The sequence below is a fragment of the Amblyomma mixtum genome, chromosome 4, assembly GCF_055824585.1.
Source record: "Amblyomma mixtum isolate Tamu chromosome 4, ASM5582458v1, whole genome shotgun sequence".
Lineage (NCBI taxonomy): Eukaryota > Metazoa > Arthropoda > Arachnida > Ixodida > Ixodidae > Amblyomma > Amblyomma mixtum.
Window position 1 is genome coordinate 92,157,799 of NC_143015.1, and position 19,492 is coordinate 92,177,290.

A 19,492-nucleotide genomic window follows, 5' to 3' on the forward strand; every position below is an offset into this window, starting at 1 on the left:
AGGCTCGACGGGACAAAATTCGAGTCTTCCATATAGCTGAACGCAGCTTTCCACCCAATTTTTCGTAAAACTCTAGTTTGGGCGAGTTGGCTCATGTTGAAAGAAAAAACTGATAATGGCTCAAGAAACGAGGACACAGAAGGCTCACGGAAGGCGTCAGTCCTGTCTTTTGTGTGTCTTCCGCGTCCTCGTTTCTTGCGCCATTACCAGTTTTTTCTTTCAATTTTTCGTGTGACTTTCGTCTCCACTCACAATTCGCGCTTGCTGGAGAAAGGCGCAGTGGAGGAAGATTTCTCGAGGCGCCCTCGTTCGAGGAAACGCCGAGGGACATTCATGAGTCCCTAATGATCATAGAGTGGAGGAGGGGCTGTTTCTTCCCTCGAAGTAGCGTAGGTAAAGCTCGTCCAATACATACGTAATTGTGCATTCGGGCATGAATAACCAAAGCATTTAGGGGAATTCCCTAAGGTGGAGTAGGCTTTGAATGAAACAGCAATTGCCCACTGTCATCCACCCAAGTGTTTGACCTGGATGCGAACGTGTAATAACTTTCCTACTTAAGATCTTGCTACACCTCAAGAGATTCCCCCAACACTTTCAACTAGACCCACTCCCACTTCGAGTTGTTAATCTTGCAATCTCCTAGAGATTCCGGTTAGCGGAGTTCGTAGATCTCCTGTCTTGGGCAGGCGGTTGTCCAGAGTTTGAACCCTGGTTCCGGAACTAATATTTTTCCAACTGCGAAGTTTTCCGAGTGAGCTTTATATTTTCTGTTGTAAACCATTAGGCTACTTATGGGTGGGTGCTAAAGAGTAATTATCCTCTTAGTCTAGGACCGGAGTGTGCATCACTAGACATGTTTTCTAAATGTACGAAACTTGTTTAATAATCTGTACAGCAGTACATTTCGAGTTAATCAATGAAAAAGAGCAAATATACCCGTGTTCCTATCTGCCCGTTTTTAGAGCACGACAGACTTCTTTGTTTTTAATTTTATGAAAAATTACACCTTCTCAGCCAAGCTAAAATAAAAACTGCGAAAATAAAGCTGCTAAATAAAGCCCCCCCCCCCCCCCTCACTTTGCAACTTGGTAGATGGATTCCGGATGCGGTTGTCTTGTTAAATCACTGCATGTGTGGGCACCAAACAATCCTTCCTGAGTAACCCCGACGTAAGGGGCATATATTTGAGAGCAAACCAAAAGCTGTCAGTTGAAATATTCTGCACTCTGACAGCGCACCGTTATTATCAGGTAAACTTCCAGCGCACTTTCAAGGCATGTGTTAATGGCAGAGTAGCTTTTATTGCTGCCGTGTACAGCCCATCAGTCAGGCTCCGTGGCGCCTTATTCTAGGGAAGTCTTGGGTAGCTGCGTCGGCAGTCCCACTCCAGTAGCCTTTTTCCTCCGATACTCATAGTGGAAACTATGAACATCACTGAAGGCAACCAAGTGAAAGTGGTAGCCGAAGTTCCATGCTCTTTCCAGTATCTTCAGAAGGTTTAGGTGCGTTGCAGTAACACTGTATTTACAGTTCTAGTTCAACGTTAGCCTCTAGTTGAAGATTTCAATTATACACTGCTGTTGGATTCAACCGTCATGAGGGCCGCAGACTCCGCATAGAAGTTTTCGTTCTTTTCAGTGCAGTTGTTTTTCTTTGCATTCTGGAAAACATGTAACAGAAAAGTATGTTCCACCTTAGTGATAATTCGCTACATTGGCAGTTACGCATGAAAGGATCACTCACCACTTGCTTTACTTTGCGGGGTTGTGACCTTAATTTCGCCCATGTTCGCAGGAGAACATCGCTGCAGAGTCCAGGTTGTCGCTTTTTGCTGCTTATTTCACCTGGAACCAAAAGGAAACTATGATCGAAGGAGCCAGTATTCATAGATATCAGTAGTTTTGCCTACAAAGGTGTCGACAAAAGTAAGAATACTGTGCTTGCAAAACACGACAGCTTCGTATTACCGCAGTCATGCACATATCACATAAAGTAGTTTTTTACCTTGTCGACTTTGATATCGTGTACTTATGCACAGAAAAAAATTTCCTGTCGATTTGTGTACTTAGGCCAAATGCCAAGTATGTACGCTTGCAATTTGTTGTTCACTTCGCGGATGGAAGTTCTTTAGACAGCAATAATGAGTTAATGCCCAGATATGTGCCATTGGTCATTCTCTACTTTACATTCATATGGTGCTCATGTTATGATGCTCAGGTGGTCATGATGTTCCGCCAATGGCCCACAAAACGCAGGTTCGATCCCGGGCGCGTGAACTGCATTTCGGTAGAGGCAAATTCTAGAGGCCCGTGTACTGTGCGATGTCAGTGCACGTTAAAGAACCCCAGGTGGTCGAAATTGTCCGCTACCCTCCACTACGGCGCGCCTCATAGTCTGAGTCCCTTTAAGATGTCAAACCCCATAAAAAAACACCCCGTACTGTTCCACTTATGGCACAACTGAGACTTTGGAGAATGTACTAGTGGTGTGCCCAGTATATGCGCGCGAAAGACTAACGTTGCCCGAATTTTTGAACTGTTTTCATTGCAGGCCACTCTTACTGCTAGACGCATGGCCGGAGAGTTTGAAAGCTCTTTGGGCAGAGCCGGCGTTTTCACGCTTTTTGAGCCACACGGGCCTCGACTGACGATTCCAATAGCAAAAAATCTCCCTGTATATATTTGCATCTCTCTTCCAACCACATCTTCATACATCAATAGCCTCTTCTCTTCACCAGTGCAGAGTAGCAGGCTAGATAGTCATGGTTCCGGCCGACCACACTCCCTTTCCAATCAGTACACTTTCATACATGTGAGCGCGTGCGTGCGTGCGTGCGCGTGTGTGTGTGCGTGTGCGTTTGCGTGTGCGTGTGCGCGTGTGCGTGTGCGTGTGTGTGTGTGTGTGTGTGTGTGTGTGTGTGTGTGTGTGTGTGTGTGTGTGTGTGTGTGTGTGTGTGTGTGTGTGTGTGTGCGTGCGTGCGTGCGTGCGTGAACACAGAAGTGAGCATGATGACAGCCTACCAAGAGGTGACAAGCTCCTGCAATTGCCGCAAAACGGGCGTTCAGCTTAGTAATATCAAAGGCAGCAATCGGCATAAATCTCATGCTTCCTCCTCAAATTATTCTGATAAACGCTAGCGACTTTATCTGAAATACTCAAATGGAAGGGATGCAATCAATGCAGTGTAAATTTGAAATGCATGCATGGATTACCAGTGACTGCACTAATTAGTACTCCGATCAGAATAGTTGCAAATATGCAGAAGAAGCTGGTCCATAGGTGCGACAGGCGGAACATGAAGAACGTTGCTTCTGACCTGCAAAATGAAGAAACATGGAAATTCAGCATGATCTTTAACGTCCCCAGCTTCCTAAACCGTTCTTGGCTGGCAGTCACCATTCCAGCGCCAACAATGACGTTCACATAGACTCAGGGGCGACATGAACTAAGGTGTCCTCGAACGGGAATGGCTCCTCGCTCGCACACCGACGAAGACCGGCCGACCCCATCTTACTAACGGTCTCCTCAGCTTCACTCCCCGCCCAATTCTATAACTGAGCGTAAGAAACGAACGCCATCAGCAGCAGCATCAGTGGCATGTACAAGTATCAGCTCCCCCACTGAAGCAGCGCCTCTATCTGAACCGTCTCAGGAAAAACATTTATGGTTTTAACAGGGTTAACATGCAGTTTTATGTGCAGGTTAACCCTGGCTTTTGTATAACATCTCAATATCTTTTTTTGATTAATTTACTTCACCTCTTATTTTTGTAAATCTGTGATAAAATGTAACCGTAATAAAATGTGTGTGACCGTGTGCAATAGCAACTGATATCTTGTGTATAATTTTTTTTGTACCGCTGTCACTGGTGTCTGTCGCCGGCTTCCAGGCCTCGTCAAGCTGTTACTATAGCTTTTTTCCTGTGAGACCGTCAACATTGTAAAAATGTTGAAAATAAAGGTGAATTGAATTCAATTCACCCCTATTTTTACCTTTATATATATATATATATATATATATATATATATATATATATATATATATATATATATATATATATATATATATATATATATATATATATATATATATATATATATATATATATATATATATATATATATATATATATCAAACAAGGGAAGGGGAATGAGGGGCTCGTTATAAATATGAGAGAAGCCAACACCCACAGAAACCAAAGGACAGAGGGGATTTTTAATTTGTTTATTTATTTTGTGCTGTTCGACTTAGAATATTACTGAATGTGTTATCGCTTAAAGCTAATTGATTAGAAAAGCAGAAGAAAAAACAACCACATCCTGCCGGTGGGATCCGAACCCACGACCTCCGAATTAATTAGCTTTAAGGGATCACACATTCAGTAATATTCTAAATCGAACAACAGCACAACATAAATAAACAAATTAAAAATCCCTTCTGTCCTTTGGTTTCTGCGGCTGTTGGCTGCTCTCATATATATATATATATATATATATATATATTTGTTTGTTTGTTTTGTTTTTGTGGGGTTTAACGTCCCAAAGCGACTAAGGCTATGAGAGACGCCGTAGTGAAGGGCTCCGGAAATTTCGACCACCTGGGGTTCTTTAACGTGCACTGACATCGCACAGCACACGGGCCTCTAGAATTTCTCCTCCAAAGAAATTCTAGCCGCCGCGGCCGGGATCGAACCCGCGTCTTTTGGGCCAGCAGCCGAGCACCATAGCCACTGAGCCACCGCGGCGGCATATATATATATATATATATATATATATATATATATATATATATATTCGTCAGGGCAGGCTTACAATGAATCCGTTTCGTCAATATAAGGACACAGAACAAGCGAGGAGGTATAATCTCCGCCCTCTAAACAAACTTGAGAATGAGGGCAGGGGACCGTATAATAGGCAGCACGACAAGTCTCAAACGGGCCGCGGCTGAACAACAACCAGAAAAAACAAACGGGGAGGTGGAAATGGTAAAGTAGTAGCAAAGAACGAGCCTGAACAGCACAGCGATAGAAGGGGCAAAAGAGCGTTAGACCCGGTTCTCGGCGCACACGGAAGCCGCTACCCCCCCCCCCCCCCCGCCCCCCCTCCAAATACGCGCACACCCCCGCAAGACGCCGCCGGGTCCGAGCGGGCGGCCCGTATCAGGTATCCTGAGACGCTTGCAAGGGACGCGTTCGAGAGACGGCCAACACACACTTGTTAACCGCTGCAACGGCAACTTGCGACTGTGCCCTCTGTGTATTTTTGCTTCATTTCGTCGCTTTGCTCTGCTGTCAGGCATTTCTACCAGACAATCTGGCGCCCCTTTTCCCATAAATATACTAGGCGGTCCAAAACCGTGTCCCGCAGTGAGCTTCCCGTGAAAAAACAGCGTCCGTCGGGTAAAATACTGAGCTAGCCCGAGCGCGTAATGGGAAGGCAAAGATGAATTTGGGGGGAACAAAACAAAAGAAGGGAAGAGCAGAAAAAAAATTAGCTCTAGAAATGTTTAAAGAAAATGTAACACGGAAAATGTTAACGCACACACAGGAAGAGAAAAGAGAAAAAGAAAAACTTCTGATTAAATGTGGCGCCAAACAAGTATGACATGGTGAGAGCACTTTGATAAAGTTGGGCGCAGTGCATGTGGTTTCGAGATTTGCATGCACACGCAGGTTAAATCATTCTGAGATTATCGAGTTGAGTCGATGTTGGTGTAAGTAAATAACAAATGACAAGAAATATGTAGAAAAATGAAAATAAAAATGGCACGGAGAATAAAAAATTGAGCACAAGAAGTTATACAAAAGTTAACAAATTAAAAATAATAATAATACATGTGTGCGGAAAACGCGAAAGGTCTGCGGCCCGCGGAGCTGCCGCGTGGTCCCAATGGTCTAGGTGATAGATCAAAGGTGTCTATTTGGAATGAAACGTGGATGCTGGCAGGAGGTTGGACAAAAAAGTACTCAGGAAATAAACTGCCAGATTCCCTGCCATTTCAAAGTGTGTCTGCAGTTGTCAAGAAAAAACAAGTTCAGGCGTATTCTGATAATAACGCTGTCCAAGGCCTATGACATTCGGAATTTCCTACGTTGGCTCCTTTAAGCAGGAAAGTCTCCCGGGAGTAGCGTTCATGCCATGAGAGAACGTGCCGAATTTATGAATGAAGTACGATTCCCTTTGTTCCCTGTAATATGTGTTAGGGAACCCGGACTGGAGAAGGATTACACGGATGTTTTCAAAACTGTGCAGGGGCAGACGCAGGTGCCTGGAAAGGGGCAAGTTGGGCAGGGATGACACATGCGCTTTGTGGTTGTTGAAGCGGAAACGAAATGTTGTCTTGGTCTGACCAATGTACTCCTCCCCACACACCTCGCATTGAAGTTTGTAGATAACATTGCTCGAATCGCAGTCGAGGTCTTCATTTATGTGAAACGTAAAGCCATCGGACTTGGATTTTGCCAGTTTGGTGTCGCAAATGTGCGGACACACCTTGCAACGGGGTTTTCCGCATGGGTGGCATCCACCTCGGGCAGCGGTCTTCTTAGTTTTCGCGTTGACAAGCAAGTCTCTCAAATTCTTGTCCCTGCGGTACACCACTCGGGGTGGTTCCTGCAATATTAGTGACAGCCTATTACTCTGTCGGATTATATTAAAATTACGGCTTAGTATGTTGTTTACCCTGGGAGCAGTTGCGGAGTAAGTAAGGATTAGGTTTGTTTTGCTGTCTTTTTTCACCTTGTTCTCTGCCAAGATGGAAGAACGGTCTAGGCTGCGAGCGCGTTGAATCGCGTCTTCGACTATTTCCCCCGGGTATTGTTGTCGTGACAAAGCGTCCTTGAGAGTCCCCGCATGCTGATCAAATTCCTCGGTTGTAGAACATATTCTTCGGTATCTGTGAGCCTGAGAATATGGAATACTTGTTTTGCAGTGCTTCGGGTGGCTACTGTGAAAATGGAGATACTGCTGCCTATCCGTTGGTTTTCTGTATAGGGTAGTCGAAAGGCAGTTGCCGTCTACCGATATTTCCACGTCGAGAAAGTTAATCTTTGAGTCGGAGATACAAGCTTTCTCGACGTGGAAATATCGGTAGACGGCAACTGCCTTTCGACTACCCTATACAGAAAACCAACGGATAGGCAGCAGTATCTCCATTTTCACAGTAGCCACCCGAAGCACTGCAAAACAAGTATTCCATATTCTCAGGCTCACAGATACCGAAGAATATGTTCTACAACCGAGGAATTTGATCAGCATACGGGGACTCTCAAGGACGCTTTGTCACGACAAAAATACCCGGGGGAAATAGTCGAAGACGCGATTCAACGCGCTCGCAGCCTAGACCGTTCTTCCATCTTGGCAGAGAACAAGGTGAAAAAAGACAGCAAAACAAACCTAATCCTTACTTACTCCGCAACTGCTCCCAGGGTAAACAACATACTAAGCCGTCATTTTAATATAATCCGACAGAGTAATAGGCTGTCACTAATATTGCAGGAACCACCCCGAGTGGTGTACCGCAGGGACAAGAATTTGAGAGACTTGCTTGTCAACGCGAAAACTAAGAAGACCGCTGCCCGAGGTGGATGCCACCCATGCGGAAAACCCCGTTGCAAGGTGTGTCCGCACATTTGCGACACCAAACTGGCAAAATCCAAGTCCGATGGCTTTACGTTTCACATAAATGAAGACCTCGACTGCGATTCGAGCAATGTTATCTACAAACTTCAATGCGAGGTGTGTGGGGAGGAGTACATTGGTCCGACCAAGACAACATTTCGTTTCCGCTTCAACAACCACAAAGCGCATGTGTCATCCCTGCCCAACTTGCCCCTTTCCAGGCACCTGCGTCTGCCCCTGCACAGTTTTGAAAACATCCGTGTAATCCTTCTCCAGTCCGGGTTCCCTAACACATATTACAGGGAACAAAGGGAATCGTACTTCATTCATAAATTCGGCACGTTCTCTCATGGCATGAACGCTACTCCCGGGAGACTTTCCTGCTTAAAGGAGCCAACGTAGGAAATTCCGAATGTCATAGGCCTTGGACAGCGTTATTATCAGAATACGCCTGAACTTGTTTTTTCTTGACAACTGCAGACACACTTTGAAATGGCAGGGAATCTGGCAGTTTATTTCCTGAGTACTTTTTTGTCCAACCTCCTGCCAGCATCCACGTTCCATTCCAAATAGACACCTTTGATCTCTCACCTAGACCATTGGGACCACGCGGCAGCTCCGCGGGCCGCAGACCTTTCGCGTTTTCCGCACACATGTATTATTATTATTTTTAATTTGTTAACTTTTGTATAACTTCTTGTGCTCAATTTTTTATTCTCCGTGCCATTTTTATTTTCATTTTTCTACATATTTCTTGTCATTTGTTATTTACTTACACCAACATCGACTCAACTCGATAATCTCAGAATGATTTAACCTGCGTGTGCATGCAAATCTCGAAACCACATGCACTGCGCCCAACTTTATCAAAGTGCTCTCACCATGTCATACTTGTTTGGCGCCACATTTAATCAGAAGTTTTTCTTTTTCTCTTTTCTCTTCCTGTGTGTGCGTTAACATTTTCCGTGTTACATTTTCTTTAAACATTTCTAGAGCTAATTTTTTTTCTGCTCTTCCCTTCTTTTGTTTTGTTCCCCCCAAATTCATCTTTGCCTTCCCATTACGCGCTCGGGCTAGCTCAGTATTTTACCCGACGGACGCTGTTTTTTCACGGGAAGCTCACTGCGGAACACGGTTTTGGACCGCCTAGTATATTTATGGGAAAAGGGGCGCCAGATTGTCTGGTAGAAAGGCCTGACAGCAGAGCAAAGCGACGAAATGAAGCAAAAATACACAGAGGGCACAGTCGCAAGTTGCCGTTGCAGCGGTTAACAAGTGTGTGTTGGCCGTCTCTCGAACGCGTCCCTTGCAAGCGTCTCAGGATACCTGATACGGGCCGCCCGCTCGGACCCGGCGGCGTCTTGCGGGGGTGTGCGCGTATTTGGAGGGGGGGCGGGGGGGGGGGGGGGGGGGTAGCGGCTTCCGTGTGCGCCGAGAGCCGGGTCTAACGCTCTTTTGCCCCTTCTATCGCTGTGCTGTTCAGGCTCGTTCTTTGCTACTACTTTACCATTTCCACCTCCCCGTTTGTTTTTTCTGGTTGTTGTTCAGCCGCGGCCCGTTTGAGACTTGTCGTGCTGCCTATTATACGGTCCCCTGCCCTCATTCTCAAGTTTGTTTAGAGGGCGGAGATTATACCTCCTCGCTTGTTCTGTGTCCTTATATTGACGAAACGGATTCATTGTAAGCCTGCCCTGACGAAGGGAATACCATTCCCGAAACTGTTGGCAAAATAAACGTTAAAAGAACAGTCGCGTTTGTCGTAATACTGTACCTAAACTAGTAAACTGGGCCATTGGAACCCCTACTGAATATATATATATATATATATATATATATATATATATATATATTCCTGGCATTTTTCCGAACTAAACATTTACTTAATCAGGCAACAAGCAAAAACTATTGGTTAGTTCTAAGATGCTATTCGCGGCTTAGCACAAGCGTACTCAGCAGCAATGATTCGAGTTGTCTTACCCTGTGCTCGGCGAGGTGAAAGTGTTGTTGACCGGTGAGAAGGCGCCGTGCTGCGTTTCAGGGCAGTAGTCGAGGGAGACTGGAACCCGGGGAGGTTTTCTTCCACTTGTAATTATGTCAGCCATGTGGCACATCTGATACACAGCGGTAATTAGTGTCGCCAGCCCTGCACCCTGCGAGGGGTTTGATGGGATTTAAATCAGGATCGAGGACTGTAGGAGTATCATAGCCCATTAAAGGAGGCAAAATAAGTTTCATTTGTTAAATCTTTCATGTTGTGAGGTATGATCTATGTTGAGTACCTGCTTGTACTTCTATCGTGTGAGCGTGAGTAATCAAATACCAAATGTAACCAAACATTTCTTAACGGATTAGACAAAGATACAGACGCTCTTTGTACACGAATTGAGCAGCAGCTACGTTACGAGTATCTTGAGATCACCTCCTAGACAACGGTGGGTGATCATTTATTTTCAATTCGCTTTCTGAGCTTACTTTTTAAAAAAAAATTATTAACTAAATGCCAGGTATCAAGGATAACACACTATATGCGCCGATGAATCAAATACGGAACTTTTTACGGTAGATTTACCCAGCCGGAACTGAAATCGAAAAGTGTCGTATACCATATAGCAGTACCACTGCTGTGGCATAGTACAAGAGACATGAAAGATTGTCCCTAAGGTACTCCTATATATAGTCCTTCACCTGATTCACCGGGAACGGCCGCCGACACCAACCACACTGGCCAGTGGCGACTAGGAGCTCAGAGTAATAAGCGAATTCTAGAGCTAATGGATCGGATAGAAAAGGAGGCGTGTCACATCTGTCCATCGAAAGGGACGTTGGGGGAGGAGGGATGCGAGCTCTAACTTGTGGGGACGCCTGTATCAGATGTGGCTATCAAGCAAGCGGCCTGATAACATGTCAACGCCCCTTCTTCCTTTCCCTTTCCCTCGCTGCAGCCGCAGCTATAAATCTATGCGCAATAAAGGACCGGGCGTCTTTTCTGGCCTAGCTACTGATGTGTCGCGTCTCTGCATGAAGCGATCGATACATGGTGTCAGAAGTGGCCCGGTGTGCCCTGCTGGATTATTCAAGCAGCCGAAGCAATGGACATCGTGAAACCGCCGGGACCACTGCAGTTGACTGGGAATGTCAGAAGAAACTGGCTAATATTCAAGCAGAAGCTGCAACTGTTCCTGACAGCGACGTCGACCGCCACCCCAAAGTCAGCAGCAGTCAAAGCAGCGATCCTTCTAAGCGCTGCCGGCGACGAGGCACTGGACATCTACAACAACTTCAGCTACGCGAAAGATGAGTGCAAAGATGATTACGACACGCTGCTCAAGAAATTTGACAGTTACTTCGACGGAAAAGAAAACGAAGTCTACGAGAGGCATGTATTTCGTATGCGGGTACAAGGTGAGTCCGAGCCATTTGAGCCCTTTGCACGAGACCTCAGAACGCAAGCTAAGCTCTGCAATTTTGGTGGCCTTGAAGAATCCATGGTACGAGACCAGATTGTTTTCGGCACTGATAGTACCCCGCTCAGAGAAAAAATGCTACGAGATAAGAGTCTCACATTGCAGAAAGCAGAAGAGATGTGTAAGGCAGCGGAGACTGCCGCGCAGCAAAATGCTACCTGGTCCAAAGGCGACGTCCACGTTGACTACGCCGTAAGAAACCAGCCTGGTAAAGAAAGGCGGATTCGATGCAAGCAGTGCAACCAGGCGCACGCGCCGCGACAGTGTCCAGCTTACGGGAAGCGCTGCTACACTTGCAAAAGAATGAATCATTTCTCGTTGTGCTGCAGAAGTCGCCAAGTCAACCAAGTACAGGAAGAGGTGGAAAGCGATGAAAACTTCCAAGTTTTGGACGTCAGCATATGTAGGGTCAACAGGCAAGCAGGGCTAGATTGGACAATGCACGGCCAGATTGCCGGATGCGTCATCAGTTTCAAAGTTGACACGGGCTCCCAGGCAAACCTTCTTCCCCTCAGCATCTTTCGACGCATCTGCAGTACAACGCCCCTGCGCAAGAGTACAGCGGTTCTTACTGCCTACAATGGCAGCGTTATCAAGCACGTGGGTGTCGCCACAGCATCACTGCTCCTGAACAAAGCGAAGCACGAGACGAATTTTTTTATCGTGAAAAAAGGCCGACAAGCAATCCTTGGCTTTAACACATGCCTGCAATTTGGCCTCATTCCATCAGTTGTCGATGCCGTTAACATGCAGGAGGGGCATGAAACACCAGAGCAAACGGCCCCGCACCTTTTCAGTGGAACCGGCTGCGTCAAACGACACTACAAGATGGTCCTGCGGCCCGGTGCGGTTCCAGTCGTACAACCAGCTAGGAGGGTACCCTTCTCCCTAAGGGAACCACTACGTGAAGAGCTCAACCGCATGGAGAAGGCGTCCATCATCAAAAGGGTAGACGAGCCCACCGAATGGGTGAGTCCCTTGGTCATAGTTCGCAAAAAGAATGGAAGCCTCCGGGTGTGCATGGACCCAAGAGAAATTAACAAGCACATCATGCGTGAGCACTACCCTATGCCCGGACGTGAAGACATTGAGTGCGAATTGTCAGGGGCGCGACTGTTTTCCCGCCTTGACGCAAACTCCGGCTTCCACCAAATACCGTTAGATGAGGCCACGTCGCGAATATGCACGTTTGCGACTCCGTTCGGCCGCTACAGATTCCTTCGGCTCCCTTTCGGTATTTCGTCTGCTAGTGAGGTCTTCCAGAAGACGCTCGCAGAGATCTTCGACGGCCTGCCAGGGGTTCATGTATGTGTTGACGACGTGCTAATCTGTGGCAACAGCAAACAGCAGCATGATGAGCGCTTGCGAGCAGCACTGAGAAGGGCAGAGGAAGCTGGTCTTACGTTCAACCGTGAGAAGTGTGCCTTCGGTGTGAAGGAAATAACATTTCTTGGAGACGTCATCAGTGAACATGGCATACTGCCGAGTTCTGATCTAATTTCAAGCATTCAAGCTATGCCACACCCGAATGACAAAAGTGCAGTACGCAGAATGCTTGGAGTCGTTAACTATTTCCGCAAGTACGTGCCTCGACTGAGCGATAAAACGTCCCTACTTCGCAGCTTGGTGAAGGAGGACGTAGTTTTTGACTGGAGTTCGGCTCATGAGCGTGAGTGGAAAGAGGTCTGCGAAGCATTAACAGCGCCTCCTGTGCTGGCCTTCTTCGACGCGAAGAAAGAAACCAAAATTTCGGCTGACGCATCTGGGCTAGGGTTAGGCGCAGCATTGTTGCAGAAGCATGGCAGTGAGTGGCGCCCAGTCATGTACGCTTCGCGAGCACTCACCGATAGCGAAACACGGTACTCGCAAATCGAGAAAGAAACCCTGGGCATTGTTTTCGCATGTGAAAAGTTTCACCAGCTGGTATATGGCCGCAAGATTGTCATTGAAACGGATCACAGACCTTTGCTGGCAATCGCGAAAAAGGCAATCGGAGATATGCCACCAAGGCTGCAGCGTTTCTTTATTCGTATTTTTCGTTATGACTACGAACTCCAGTTTGTTCCGGGCAAGGACCTGCTGTTGGCGGACATGCTGTCCCGTGCTCCTGCCGTCCGTGCCGTCCTGGAGTCAACCGAAGACGTCGACGTTCATGCTGTACAGGTCCTCTCAAGCATAGTAAGCACACCAACAAAACGGCGCCTGCAAAGTGAGACTTTAGCGGATCCATACTTGAGCAAAGTCTTGGAGCAGGTGGCACAAGGAACTAAGATTGAAGGAGAGTTAAAGCCATTTGCAGCAGAACTATCGGAAATTGATGGAATACTGCTGAAAGGATGCAAAATTGTCGTACCGAAGACAATGAGAGTGGAGATGCTGCAGAAGTTGCACGCGGGACATCTTGGGCTGAATAAAAGTAAAGCCAGAGCTCGGGGCCTGATCTTCTGGCCAGGAATGGGCAGTGCCATTGAAACGCTCATTCGCAAATGCAGCGCATGCCAAAAGTACGCCTACAAGCAAGCTTCTGAGCCTTTTATTTTGTGGCCAACACCCAAGGTGCCATGGCACCGGGTGGGAATCGACCTTTTTCATTTCGCTGGTGACATGTACGTAGTGGTGTTTGATGCGCATTCAAACTTTCCAGACGTTGAGAAACTCGCCGTCACCACTGCGCGCGAAGTCGTTACAAAGGTTGCGTCTATTTTTGCGCGGTACGGAATTCCTGCCCAAGTGTGTACCGACAACGGACCTCAGTTTGCTTCCCAAGAGTTCGCGGAGTTTGCACGGTGCTATGACTTTGTCCATATTACTTCGAGCCCTGAATTTCCGCGGTCGAATGGTTTGGCCGAGAAAGGAGTACAAATAGTCAAGCGCATTATGAAGAAAACTGCAGAGTCTCGTGACGACTTCTGGATGGGTCTTTTATCATATCGCGCGTCCCCATTAGAGGACGGACAATCACCGGGAGAATTGTTGCAGGGTCGTCGGCTGCGCACTACTCTGCCTGAATGCAGCGTCGAACAGGAGCGCCCGGTAGTCAAGCACCGCCAGTCGTCCAAGGGCAAACTACTGCCTCCACTGCAGCAAGGAGACACGGTGCGGGTTCGTGACGACCGCCAATGGTCGCGCAAAGCGATGGTTCTCCAGAAGGTGGCTCCACGATCCCACATCGTGAGAATGGACAACGACCGTCTTCTAAGGCGTAATAGGCAACATCTGCTGCGAACCCAAGAGCACTACAACGTCATCGATGACAGCGACGACGACGTGGACATCCGCTCCGAGGCTCCAAGAACTTCAAGTCCTGGTACCGCCGATGAACAGGGTGAGCCACGTGATGGACTTGCCACAAGCACTCGGCTCACAGCATCAGGTGCAGCTGGTGGATCAAGCATGGACTTGCCACGTGATGGACTTGCCACAAGCACGCAGCTCACAGCATCAGGTGCAGCTGCTGGATCAACCATGCCAGCCATTCCACGCAGGACAACCCGGCCACGCATGGAACCTAAACGGCTGACTTATGATCACAAGTTTCGGCAAATTTCTTAGAGCATTGTCAAAACTGATCTTTTCACAGAGGAAAGAAGATGTATCAGATGTGGCTATCAAGCAAGCGGCCTGATAACATGTCAACGCCCCTTCTTCCTTTCCCTTTCCCTCGCTGCAGCCGCAGCTATAAATCTGTGCGCAATAAAGGACCGGGCGTCTTTTCTGGCCTAGCTACTGATGTGTCGCGTCTCTGCATGAAGCGATCGATACACCAACCACACTGGCCAGTGGCGACTAGGAGCTCAGAGTAATAAGCGAATTCTAGAGCTAATGGATCGGATAGAAAAGGAGGCGTGTCACATCTGTCCATCGAAAGGGACGTTGGGGGAGGAGGGATGCGAGCTCTAACTTGTGGGGACGCCTTCGTCCCCTGCGTTCACTTTTCCGCATTGCACCCCCTACTGTAGTTAGCTCCTCCGTAAAGCACTCCCTTTAGTTTGATTACTCTAGCTAACAGGGGAGGGCGCTCGCGTCGCAGCGACAGCAGCGCCACGGATGGCGTGTTTTGCCGCTCGCGCGCGGGGGAAGGCTAGCTCTCTTCTCCCTGGGATCGGGAAGCGACCGGACGTTTCGCTCGCAGCTTCGCTCTTCGCCGCGGGCGCCTCTTGGTCGGAACTTGCTCCCGCCGAGCCCGTCCCGTCGGGCCTCGAAGTTTATCCCTTTGCCCTACCGTGGGCGAACGTTCGCTTGTAACCGTGCTGGTGAGTCGGACTTCCTCGATTCCTCGGTGTATTTTGTTGCTAGCTGGCGTTATTGTTGTTATAGCAATAAATGCCTTGTTTGTGTCAGCCAGTGTGTCGTTCCTTTTTTCCCGCAGAGCACGGCCCGCCGTGGTCGGCGTGCGCTCGGTAGCGTACGCGACCACGGGGTGGGGTCCGCGCGGTTTTGAACTGTGTCAGCCGCGCTTAAACGGGGAGAACGGATTTATCTCCCCCCAGTTTTAAACCCCACAAACTGTACAGCATAGAAGAGCTAAAATGATAAGGATGTTGAACCAGATAACACGGTGGGTGGGTGCTTGGGCTATGGTAAGAGAACGGCAGGGTGGGGGAAGTGTTTATAGCGAACGCTACAGATGTTTGTGCTGCTGTTTCAGGATCGTCTTGCAATAACGTTCCTCGCCTTCCATGCGCACGAAAAGTCACGTGATCGGGGAAAGCGATATATTTCTGTTTCTTTCATCATCAGCCTGACTACACCCACTGCAAGGCAAAGGCCTCTCCCATGTCTCTCCAATTAGCCCTGTCATTTGCCAGTTGCGGCCACTGTATCCCCGCAAACTTCTTTATCTCATCCGCCCACCTAACTTTCTGCCGTCCCCTGCTACGTTTGCCTTCTCTTGGAATCCACTCCGTTACCCTTAAGGACCAGCGGTTATCTTGCCTTCGCATTACATGCCCTGCCCAAGCCCATTTCTTCCTCTTGATTTCAACTAGGATATCATTAACCCGCGTTTCTTCACTCACCCACTCCGCCCTCTTCCGATATCTTAACGTTACACCTATCATTTTTCTTTCCATAGCTCGCTGCGTTGTCCTTAAGATGAACCCTCTTTGTTAGCCTCCACGTTTCTGCCCCATAGATGAGTACCGGTAAGATACACCTGTTATATACTTTTCTCCTGAGGGATATTGGCAAACCGCCATTCATGATCTGAGAGAACCTGCAATATGCGCTCCACCCGATTCTTATTCTTCTATTTATTTCCCTCTGATGATCCGGATCTGCGGTCACTACCTGCCCTATGTAGACATAATCTCTTACTACTTCCAGCACCTCGCTACCAACTGCGAACTGCTGTTACCTTGCTAGTTTGTTTGACATTACTTTGGTTTTCTGCATGTTAATTTTTAGCCCCACTGTTCTGCTCTGCCTGTCTATCTCATTGATCATGCTTTGTAGTTCTTGTCCTGGGTGGCTTAGCAACGCAATGTCATCAGAGAATCGCAAATTACTCAGGTATTCTCCATTAACTCTTATCCCCAATTCTTCCCATTCCAGGCCCCGGAATACCTCCTGTAAGCAGGCGGTGAATAGCATTGGCGAGATCGTGTCTCCCTGCCTGACACCTTTCCGTATTGGAATTTATTGTTGACTTTGTGGAGACCTATAGTAGCTGTCCAATCGTTATAATCGTCTGTTTCTTTATGAATTGCATAATTCTTTGCCACTGTAAAACGCTAAAAAGTCCACCTATGACTCTTTTCAATGTATTACCGATACGTGTCTCACTTTCCTGTGTTCACTTTTCCCGAGTCTGTTTTTCCTGACCCCGTTTATTTTTCTGTGTTCGTCCGCGGGAGGACCTGCGTGACAATAACCGACCCTATTCTAACCTTGCCCAACCCAACTTTGATAACGATATTACGTCCACCTCCTTATAAACACACAATCTTCATGTGACAACGTATAGCGTACACTATACACATGACCGCGTAGATAAGAGGCTAGGTGATAAATGTCACCCAGATGCGTTTCAAAAAAGAATAAAGAGACGGCGTAGACAAACAACATAGTCTCGAAAGCTTCTCTTAAAGGCCTCTGCCCATAGATCATACTGCAGGCTTCAGCTCACCTGAATACCAGTAACATTCTTATATACACAACCGCACTTTGAACGCGTGGCGGCGTATAGCATTCATTGCATACACTAGCCACGTAGATATCTGGCTCGGTTATCCTTCTTAATCAGGCGCGCATGGGAAAGGAAAAGAAAGGAGGGCAGGAAGTACAAGACGAATATGACACCCTCTAAGAACATACTGGGTTCTATAAGCCTCCAGTCGTATAGCGCTGGTGCACCGTTGCGTAACGAAAAAGGATTTGCATGGTGTAGGGGGTGTACAGGGGGTGTGCGGAGGAACCCTAAAACTGTTTTCTATTTTGCGCAGTTGCCGCGATGGCTCGCTCGTGATGCCATTCGTCTACTGTTAGGTTAGGTGTGTGTTAAGTATTTCTTGTGGATCCTGAGCAAAAGGGTCAAATTTGTTCAAAATTGATGTTTGAATAAAATTTGCTGCCAAGCGAAAAAAGCAGCTGCCCAAGTGAAGAGCCGCAACGCCGGAGACCCGTGGCTATGCCGTGCTTTCACCAGATTTCCCATTGCCTCAAAAGAGTGGCCAAAAAATATAATGTCCCGGTGGTCTTCACGGCGCCCAAAAAGCTTTCGGGCATGTGCAATATGGTGCCGGGAAATGGAAAAAAGAATGAGTGCCGTACTATGCACGTAGACAGGTTCGTTCCCTGGAATACTGGGGTGGTGTACCAAATACCCCTCACATGTGGGAATTGTTACATAGGACGAGCTGGACGTTGCCTGAATGTTAGACTTCAGGAGCACCGCGCAGCCGTTGAATCACCGGCGGGGGGCGGTATACTGGCAAAACATTGTTGCCATTGTCGTAACTACACGCCCATGTTCCGCGACACAATTGTACTGAAAAAATGAACGACCCAGCTTAGCGGGGAAATTTTTGAAGCGTACTGCATAAAAAAAGATGACCATTTCATAAGCACCACCTCAGTATCCTTATGCAAGAAAGAATTCAACTATCTAGATGCTAACTTGTGCCACGCGCGCCCACATGCATGTATAATGTGATGGTGTGTGCTGTTTATCGGGTGTGATAATGAATCTTGTATAAATGGTGTTTTCCTTGCAGTAAACCTTAGTTGAAGTTCCGCGTTTTCTCCTGTCCTTTCCTCTCTTCGTCTCTCGTCGTTTTCCGCGGTTGCAATATGCACTCCATTGGAAAAGTAGCCGCCGGTCAGCCTCAGACAACCGCTGGGCAGCGTCCTGGTTAAACACCCAACAACATAAAAATGTCGTCTCGGGCAATCCTGCCATCTTTAAAACTAAGCATCTCATACTGGATATTTTCAGCGTATGAACACGCGGTAGCTCGCTCCAAACAGAACTGCTGTCGATTCAATTGCCGACAGCGATAGTTTTCACGAATAAGAACTTGTGGTATACCCAGAGACATACGTCGGGCGTATTTGCCAGAATTCAGCACCTTGATGGTCAACCCGCAGAATTGATGCTACCATAAAAACTGCTTCAGCGGTAGTCATTCCATTACCCGCCACAAAAAAAAGTGGAAATTTTACATCGCGATTATCACCCTACTCTCTTCCTTAGTGAGTCTGTGAAACCAGCACTAGCTAACTCCTAAGGTCGCTGCCGTATGAGTGGCGATTTATCGCTTGCAGTTATGACTATGATAGTTCACCCCTCCAGTAGGGCTGCACCGTACTGCGCTGGGCTGTTTCGCCGTCGTGCTGCTTTTTCCCTGCGCTCTCTCGTCGTCGTGCTGTTTTTTCGCTTTGCCGTTTTGTCCGATGTGCTCTTTTGTCGCTGTGTCGTGTTTTCTCTGTGCTCTTTTGTCGCCATGCTGTTTTTTTGTGCGCTGTTTTCACGCATGTCTCATGCGCTTAGTTTTTGTTCGTGTGGAGAGCAGCTTGTATTTCGTCACACACTGCACGCATTTAAAGAACGACTCTTTCTTCCGCTCCAAAATGGCTAAGACAACATTTTGCGCGTGGCTGCAAACTCCACATTGCTACTATCCAATAGACTGCTAAGATAAAAGCTTCATTAGCAAATAGCAAATGTTAGTAACTCATTATCTGGTTACCATGGTTCCCAGAGTAACTGTCGTCCGGCGCAGCTAACAGTTTGTTCCTGAAGAAAGTTTTATCTATTTTAGCTATACATTTGTGAAATCTTTGAGTGTTCACTGAAACAACAAGTCTACGTAGTTAATTTTTTAACTGCGTTAGTGAAATCGATGAGCTTATCTAAGCACAGCAATAAACATAAAGTCTACGCGTAAGGAAGAAAACGCATCAGAG

General features: G+C 47.3%; 1 protein-coding gene across 1 annotated transcript in view; it reads right to left on the reverse strand.

The window, feature by feature from the left end:
• Positions 1 to 1,347: 1,347 nt before the first annotated feature.
• The window catches only part of LOC149347423 (sodium-coupled monocarboxylate transporter 2-like), a 45,963-nt gene continuing 27,818 nt past the window's right edge, over positions 1,348 to 19,492 (reverse strand). The window contains exons 12-15 of the mRNA XM_089587092.1: positions 9,600 to 9,772; positions 3,216 to 3,319; positions 1,747 to 1,847; positions 1,348 to 1,663 (exon numbers count right to left, since the gene is read on the reverse strand). Coding sequence (XP_089443218.1) covers positions 1,571 to 1,663; positions 1,747 to 1,847; positions 3,216 to 3,319; positions 9,600 to 9,772 — 471 coding nt within the window. The 3' untranslated portion in view covers positions 1,348 to 1,570. The remainder of the gene's footprint in view (positions 1,664 to 1,746; positions 1,848 to 3,215; positions 3,320 to 9,599; positions 9,773 to 19,492) is intronic.